Source organism: Chrysemys picta, chromosome 13, assembly GCF_011386835.1.
Source record: "Chrysemys picta bellii isolate R12L10 chromosome 13, ASM1138683v2, whole genome shotgun sequence".
In the NCBI taxonomy this organism is placed as follows: Eukaryota; Metazoa; Chordata; order Testudines; family Emydidae; genus Chrysemys; species Chrysemys picta.
Genome location: NC_088803.1, coordinates 23,663,513 through 23,671,135, shown reverse-complemented (window position 1 = coordinate 23,671,135; position 7,623 = coordinate 23,663,513). Strand labels below are relative to the sequence as shown.

General features: G+C 49.6%; 1 protein-coding gene across 1 annotated transcript; it reads right to left on the bottom strand.

Annotated features, from left to right (window-relative positions):
* Positions 1-742: 742 nt before the first annotated feature.
* On the bottom strand, positions 743-5,789 carry LOC135975492 (cyclin-dependent kinase inhibitor 1C-like). Its single transcript, XM_065566605.1, has 2 exons — positions 3,972-5,789; positions 743-3,301 (listed from the first exon to the last, which is right to left on the bottom strand). Exons 1-2 carry the CDS (start codon positions 5,250-5,252, stop codon positions 3,260-3,262), a joined length of 1,323 nt encoding a protein of 440 aa, XP_065422677.1. The 5' UTR covers positions 5,253-5,789; the 3' UTR covers positions 743-3,259.
* Positions 5,790-7,623: the final 1,834 nt, after the last annotated feature.

Below are 7,623 nucleotides of genomic sequence, written 5' to 3'. Positions count from 1 at the left end.
CCAGAAATGAGAGGTTCAGGGTGCAGGAGAGGGCTCCTAGCTAGGGCAGGGGGTTGGGGTGCAGGTGGGAGTGCAGGGCCTGGGAGGGAGTTAGGGTGTGGGAGAGGGTTCCGACCTGGGGCAGGAGGGTCGGGGTGCAGGCTCTGGCCAGGCAGCGCTTACCTCAAGTGGCTCCTGGGCGGTGGTCCAGTGGGCTAAGGCAGACTTCCTTCCTGCCCTGGCTCCATGTGGCTCCCGGAAGTGGCCGACATGTCTGGCCCCTAAGCGGCGGCATGGCCAAGCGGTTCTGCACGGTGCGCGCTGCACACGCCCACAGGCGCCACCCCCACAGCTCCCATTGGCCATGGTCCCCAGCCCATGGGAGCTGCGGAGCTGTCGCGGCAGGCAGGGGCAGCACACGGAGCTTCCCGGATCGCCCCTGTGCCTAGGGGTCAGACATGCCGGCCACTTCCGAGGAGCTGCAAAGCCAGGGCAGGCAGGGAGCCTGCCTTAGCCCCACTGCGCTGCCAACCGGACTTTCAACAGCCTGGTCAGTAGTGTTGACCAGCGCTGCCAGGGTCCCTTTTTAACCAGGCATTCCGGTTGAAAACCGGACGCCTGGCAACCCTAGGGAGAGATGCCCTGGATGTCAGGGAAACCAGGGAAGCCCCTTGTCAAGGCTGGATCCCCACTTTGAACTTTAGGGTACAATTGTAGGGGCCTGCATGAAAACTTCTAAGCTTAACTACCAGCTTAGCTCTGGTTCTGCTGCCACCATTTCAATGGATTCCATTCCTGGGAAACCTTGAAAAAAACCTTCACCAAATCCCTGGTGAAAACAGATCCAAACCCCTTGGATCTTAAAACAAGGGGAAATTAACCATTCCCCTCCTTCCTCCCACCAACTCCTGGTGAATCAAGATCCAAACCCCTTGGATCTTAAAACAAGGAGAAATTAACCATTCCCCTCCTTCCTCTCACCAACTCCTGGTGAATCAAGATCCAAACCCCTTGGATCTTAAAACAAGGAGAAATTAACCATTCCCCTCCTTCCTCTCACCAACTCCTGGTGAATCAAGATCCAAACCCCTTGGATCTTGAACAAGGAAAAATCAATCAGGTTCTTAAAAAGAAGGTTTTTAATTAAAGAAAAAGGTAAAAATCATCTCTGTAAAATCAGTATGGAAATTAACCTTACAGGGTAATCAAACTTAAAGAGCTCAGAGGACTCCCCTCTAGTCTCAGGTTCAAAGTACAGCAAACAAAGATAAATACTCTGGTAAAAGGTACATTTACAAGTTGAGAAAAACAAAGGAAAACTAACACGCCTTGCCTGGCTATTTACTTACAAGTTTGAAATAGGAGAGACTTGCTTAGAAAGATGTGGAGAACCTGGATTGATGTCTGGTCCCTCTCAGTCCCGAGAACGAACACACTCCCAAACAAAGAACACAAACAACAGCCTTCCCCCCCCAAGATTTGAAAGTATCTTGTCCCCTTATTGGTCCTTTAGGTCAGATGCCAGCCAGGTTACCTGAGCTTCTTAACCCTTTACAGGGAAAAGGATTTTGGAGTCTCTGGCCAGGAGGGGTTTTATAGTACTGTACACAGGACAGCTATTACCCTTCCCTTTATAGTTATGACACGCCCCCCAAATCACAGATAGTGTTGGATGTTCGGTTCCACACTGGCTGTGATTTTTTCCTGGAGTTCTAGGAGAAAAGAGAGTTAATAAGACACATGTACCTTTAGACATACTACTGATTATATAAAAACTAACAATATGTTTCATTCCACGAACAATTGTGAATCAGTTAACTCTGGGAAACTTTCCCGGGAGAGTGCATCAGCCACTTTGTTAGAAGCTCCTGAAATGTGTTGTATTTCAAAATCAAAATCTTGGAGAGCTAAACTCCACCGAAGAAGTTTTTTGTTATTTCCCTTGGCGGTATGAAGCCACTGTAGCGCAGCATGGTCTGTTTGTAGTTGGAAACGCCGTCCCCAAACATATGGGCGTAGCTTTTCCAGCGCGTACACAATGGCATAGCATTCCTTTTCGCTGATTGACCAATGGCTTTCCCTCTCAGACAGTTTCTTACTGAGAAATACGACAGGATGGAATTCTTGATCCGGTCCTTCCTGCATTAAAACTGCTCCCACGCCTCGCTCGGACGCATCTGTGGTTACTTGGAACGGTTTGTCAAAGTCTGGGGCCCTTAGCACAGGGTCAGACATGAGTGTTGCCTTAAGCTGGTTAAAGGCCTTTTGACACTCATCAGTCCACTGAACTGCATTTGGCTGTTTCTTTCTGGTTAGGTCTGTCAGCGGGGCGGCGATTTGGCTGTAGTGGGGTACAAATCGCCTATAATATCCAGCCAAGCCTAAGAAGGATTGGACCTGTTTCTTAGACTTTGGAACCGGCTACTTTTGGATAGCATCCACTTTGGCCTGTAGGGGATTTATAGTTCCTTGACCCACCTGGTGCCCCAGGTAAATCACTCTGTTTTGGCCTATTTGACACTTTTTAGCCTTAACAGTTAGTCCTGCCTGCTGGATGCGCTCGAAAACTTTTTCCAGGTGCTCCATGTGCTCTGCCCATGAATCAGAAAAAATGGCCACATCATCGAGGTAGGCAACTGCAGATTCTCCCAATCCCGCTAGGAGACCATCTACAAGTCTTTGGAAGGTGGCGGGTGCATTTCGCAACCCGAAAGGGAGTACATTGAATTCATACACCCCTGCCTGGGTGACGAAGGCTGACCTTTCCTTAGCGGGTTCATCTAGTGGTACTTGCCAGTACCCCTTGGTTAAGTCTAAAGTAGAGATGAATTGGGCATGTCCCAATTTCTCCAATAGCTCATCTGTGCGTGGCATTGGATAGTTGTCAGGACGAGTTACAGCATTTAGCTTACAGTAGTCCACGCAAAAGCGTATTTCCCCATCTGGTTTGGGAACTAGAACCACTGGAGATGCCCATGCACTTTTAGAGGGGCGGATTATACCCATCTGTAGCATGTCCTGGATCTCCCTTTGTATAGCAGTTTTGGCATGAGGTGACTCCCAGTAGGGTGGGGTTCTAATAGGGTGAGCATTACCTGTGTCAATGGAGTGGTATGCCCGTTCGGTCCATCCTGGAGTGGCTGAGAAAATTGGTGCAAAGCTTGTGCACAGCTCCTTGATCTGCTGTCGCTGCAGACGTCCAAGGGTCGTGGAGAGGTTCACCTCTTCCACGCCACCATCCTTTTTTCCTTCGTAGTAGACACCTTCAGGCCACTCCGTGTCATCTGTTTCCTGGGCTGTAAACTGGCAAACGTTTAATTCTCTGGAATAAAAGGGCTTAAGAGAATTAACATGGTATACCTTAGGCTTTATGTTGGAGGTGGGGGAGGCTATGAGATAGTTAACAGCTCCTAGGCGCTCCTGGACCGTGAATGGTCCTTCCCATGACGCTTCCATTTTATGGGCCTGGAGCGCCTTTAAGACCATGACTTGGTCTCCTACTTTGAAGGACCGTTCTCTGGAATGTTTATCATACCAGGCCTTTTGCTCTTCCTGAGCATTCTTTAGGTTTTCTTTAGCAAGGGCTAAAGAGTGTCGGAGGGTGCTTTGTAGGTTGCTTACAAAGTCTAGAATGTTAGTTCCTGGAGAAGGCGTAAACCCCTCCCATTGCTGCTTCACCAACTGTAATGGCCCCTTAACCTCACGGCCATACACAAGTTTAAATGGTGAAAACCCTAAACTGGATGTGGTACAGCCCTGTAGGCAAAAAGCAACTGCTGCAACACTAGGTCCCAATCATTGGAGTGTTCATTTACAAATTTACGTATCATGGCCCCCAAAGTTCCATTAAACCTCTCCACCAGGCCATTGGTTTCATGATGGTAAGGGGTGGCAACCAAGTGATTCACCCCATGAGCTTCCCACAGGTTTTCCATGGTCCCTGCCAGGAAATTAGTTCCCAAATCTGTAAGGATGTCGGAGGGCCAACCTACCCTGGCAAAAATGTCTGTTAATGCCTGGCACACACTTTTAGCCCTGGTGTTGCTTAAGGGTACTGCTTCCGGCCATCGGGTAGCAAAATCCATGAAAGTCAGTACGTACTGCTTTCCTCTGGGTGTCTTCTTTGGGAAAGGACCCAGAATATCCACAGCTACGCGCTGAAATGGGACCTCAATTATGGGTGGTGGCTGGAGAGGGGCTTTAACCTGGTCTTGGGGCTTTCCCACTCGTTGGCACACCTCACAAGACCGGACATATTTAGCAACGTCCTTGCCCATTCCCTCCCAGTGGAAGGACTTCCCCAACCGGTCTTTGGTTCTGTTCACCCCAGAATGGCCACTGGGATGATCATGGGCTAAGCTCAAGAGCTTTACCCGATACTTAGTGGGAACTACCAACTGTCTTTGAGGATGCCAGTCTTCCTGGTGCCCACCAGAAAGAGTCTCCTTGTATAAAAGTCCTTGTTCTACAACAAACCGGGATCGGTTAGAAGAGCTGAGAGGTGGTGGGGTGCTCCGCGCCGCCGCCCAAGCTTTCTGAAGGCTGTCATCTGCTTCCTGCTCGGCCTGGAACTGTTCCCTTGATGCTGGAGACATCAGTTCCTCCTTGGACTGTGGACTGGGGCTTGGTCCCTCTGGAAGCGATGCAGGTGCTGGGGCTGTTTCCATTGATTGTGAACCGCTGTCCGCTGGTGCACTATGTGGTATCTCAGGCTCTGGCTGAGCCTCTTGGGTAGGGTTATCTGCTGCTTCTGCCAGTTCAGGCTCGCTGGTGCCCTCTGGCATTGGAGTTGTAGATGGGTTTGCAAGCACTGGACTCAGTGCTGGCAATGGTTCTGGTGCTAGTTGCGTTGCCAGTTCCGGTTCTGGGACTGGCTTTGGCTGGGTCTCTGGGATTGGATCCACTACGGCTGTTGCAGTCGTTGGCAGGGGATCCGGTTCTACCACCTTTGTCTGGGTCTCTGGTAACCCAGACGGGGCCCTGGTGGACGGCTTAGGAACAGGGATGGGGGTGAAAGCTTGCTTAGCCTTTGCTAGTTCCAGTTCATGTTTCCTTTCTTTTTCTCTCTCCTCCATCTCTTTTTCTTTCAGCTCCATCTCTCTCTTGTGGGCCTTCTCTTTGGCTTTTTCTTCTCTTTCTTTTAGCTCCATCTCTCTCTTGTGGGCCCCCTCTTTGGCTTTTTCTTCTCTGTCTCTCAGCTCTATCTCTTTTTCTTTCAGCTCCATAGCTCTCTTGTGGGCCTCCTCTTTGGCTTTTTCTTCTTTTGTAGTCATTTTCCTGTTTTCTTGTGCTGGGTCACCCCGTCTGCAGTTGACTGAAACTGGGAAGCTCTCAGCTCTGGCTGCTGCTGAGTTAACAGAGACTTTCTAACTAGCTACTCCCGAGAATGTAAAAAGAAAAAAAAACAATTCAGCTTGTAAAGTCCTTTTACCAGTCAAGTTTGCTAATTGAACCCTTCTCTTAACAAAGGACCTGTTAAAAAAACTTAACACCTCTGCCTTCAGGCAAGGAGAGATAAGATATGCATCTATCTACTTCCAGCTCGGCTTTCCAAGCAGCTAGAAGGAAAAAAAAATCTCACTGGCTTTTGGGTTTAAAATGATCCCACCGCTCTACCACCATGTCAAGGCTGTATCCCCACTTTGAACTTTAGGGTACAAATGTAGGGGCCTGCATGAAAACTTCTAAGCTTAACTACCAGCTTAGCTCTGGTTCTGCTGCCACCATTTCAATGGATTCCATTCCTGGGAAACCTTGAAAAAAACCTTCACCAAATCCCTGGTGAAAACAGATCCAAACCCCTTGGATCTTAAAACAAGGGGAAATTAACCATTCCCCTCCTTCCTCTCACCAACTCCTGGTGAATCAAGATCCAAACCCCTTGGATCTTAAAACAAGGAGAAATTAACCATTCCCCTCCTTCCTCTCACCAACTCCTGGTGAATCAAGATCCAAACCCCTTGGATCTTAAAACAAGGAGAAATTAACCATTCCCCTCCTTCCTCTCACCAACTCCTGGTGAATCAAGATCCAAACCCCTTGGATCTTGAACAAGGAAAAATCAATCAGGTTCTTAAAAAGAAGGTTTTTAATTAAAGAAAAAGGTAAAAATCATCTCTGTAAAATCAGTATGGAAATTAACCTTACAGGGTAATCAAACTTAAAAAGCTCAGAGGACTCCCCTCTAGTCTCAGGTTCAAAGTACAGCAAACAAAGATAAACACTCTGGTAAAAGGTACATTTACAAGTTGAGAAAAACAAAGGAAAACTAACACGCCTTGCCTGGCTATTTACTTACAAGTTTGAAATAGGAGAGACTTGCTTAGAAAGATGTGGAGAACCTGGATTGATGTCTGGTCCCTCTCAGTCCCGAGAACGAACACACTCCCAAACAAAGAACACAAACAACAGCCTTCCCCCCCCCCCAAGATTTGAAAGTATCTTGTCCCCTTATTGGTCCTTTAGGTCAGATGCCAGCCAGGTTACCTGAGCTTCTTAACCCTTTACAGGGAAAAGGATTTTGGAGTCTCTGGCCAGGAGGGGTTTTATAGTACTGTACACAGGACAGCTATTACCCTTCCCTTTATAGTTATGACACCCCTATACATTGTATGTTCTGAATGGGAGTTAGTGTGGGTTTTTCAATGTTCAGCTGAAGGCCCAGGTCCAAAAACAGACACAGCATTGTCCTTGAAGCGGACAACACTTCTTGGTAGGATCGACCCCTGAGTAACCAATTGCTGAGGTACAGGAATACCATGATAGCGTGATGATGCAGATGCCACTACTGATAGAGCCTTCTAGAATGCTCTCGGAGCTGAAGAGAGGCCAAAGGGGAGCACCCGGTACTGAAAATGATACTGGCCAGCCACAAATCAGAGGAATCTCCTGTGAGATGGTGTAACACTATATGGAAGTACGCATCCTGGTTGCCAAGGGCAAAAAAACAATCTCCTGAATTTAGAGAAGGAATTATAGCTACCAGAAGGCGACGTGTGTGTGTGGGGGGGGGGGGGGGGTGGCATAAAGGATCAAGTGCCCCTCCCCCTCCCGATTTTAATGAGTGCTGAGTTGCCCTTGCAGGTCTTGCTCTGTTCGGTCAGCCGCCAGGGGAGGATGGCTCTGTCCTTCTGGCGCCTCTCCCCTGGCACTTCCAGCTCGCTTGGCTCCTGCCCGTGGCAGCTGGGCCCAGGCGTGAAGCTGAGGAAGTGGGACGGAGCTGCTTTTCATACCAGCTGACTCCGCTAAGGGTCACTGTCTGCAAGAAAGCCAGGCTGGGGAGGTGGTGGCGACCCACTCCTTTCCTGGGCCTGGCTGCCGGGGACAGGGGCCAAGTGAGCTGGGAATGTGCCAGTGGAGTAGGGGGGGCTCAGATTCTCTTGGCCCCTGTCCCCAGGCTTCCTACCTGCCCTATCCCTGCAGCTCCGAGGCATTGGGGTGGCCAGGGACTGGGAGGCTCTGCACACTGCCCCTGTCCCCAGCGCCGACTCCGCAGCTCCCATTGGCTGGAAACCATGATCAATGGGAGCTGCAGGGGGCAGTGCCTGTGGGCGCAAAGGCAGTGCGCATCACACAGAGCCGCCTGGCCGCCGCTGCACCTAGAGACTGCACAGACCTGGTGGCCACTTCCTCAGAGCCACAGTA

What these genes read in the sequence shown, in the direction of transcription:
- LOC135975492 (XM_065566605.1), bottom strand. Translation starts at nt 5,252, where the DNA reads ATGACTACAAAAGAAGAAAAAGCCAAAGAGGAGGCCCACAAGAGAGCT. An exon ending in TAACAGACATTTTTGCCAGG is followed by an intron (nt 3,302 to 3,971) that starts GTAGGTTGGCCC and finishes CTTTTATTCCAG; the next exon opens with AGAATTAAACGTTTGCCAGT.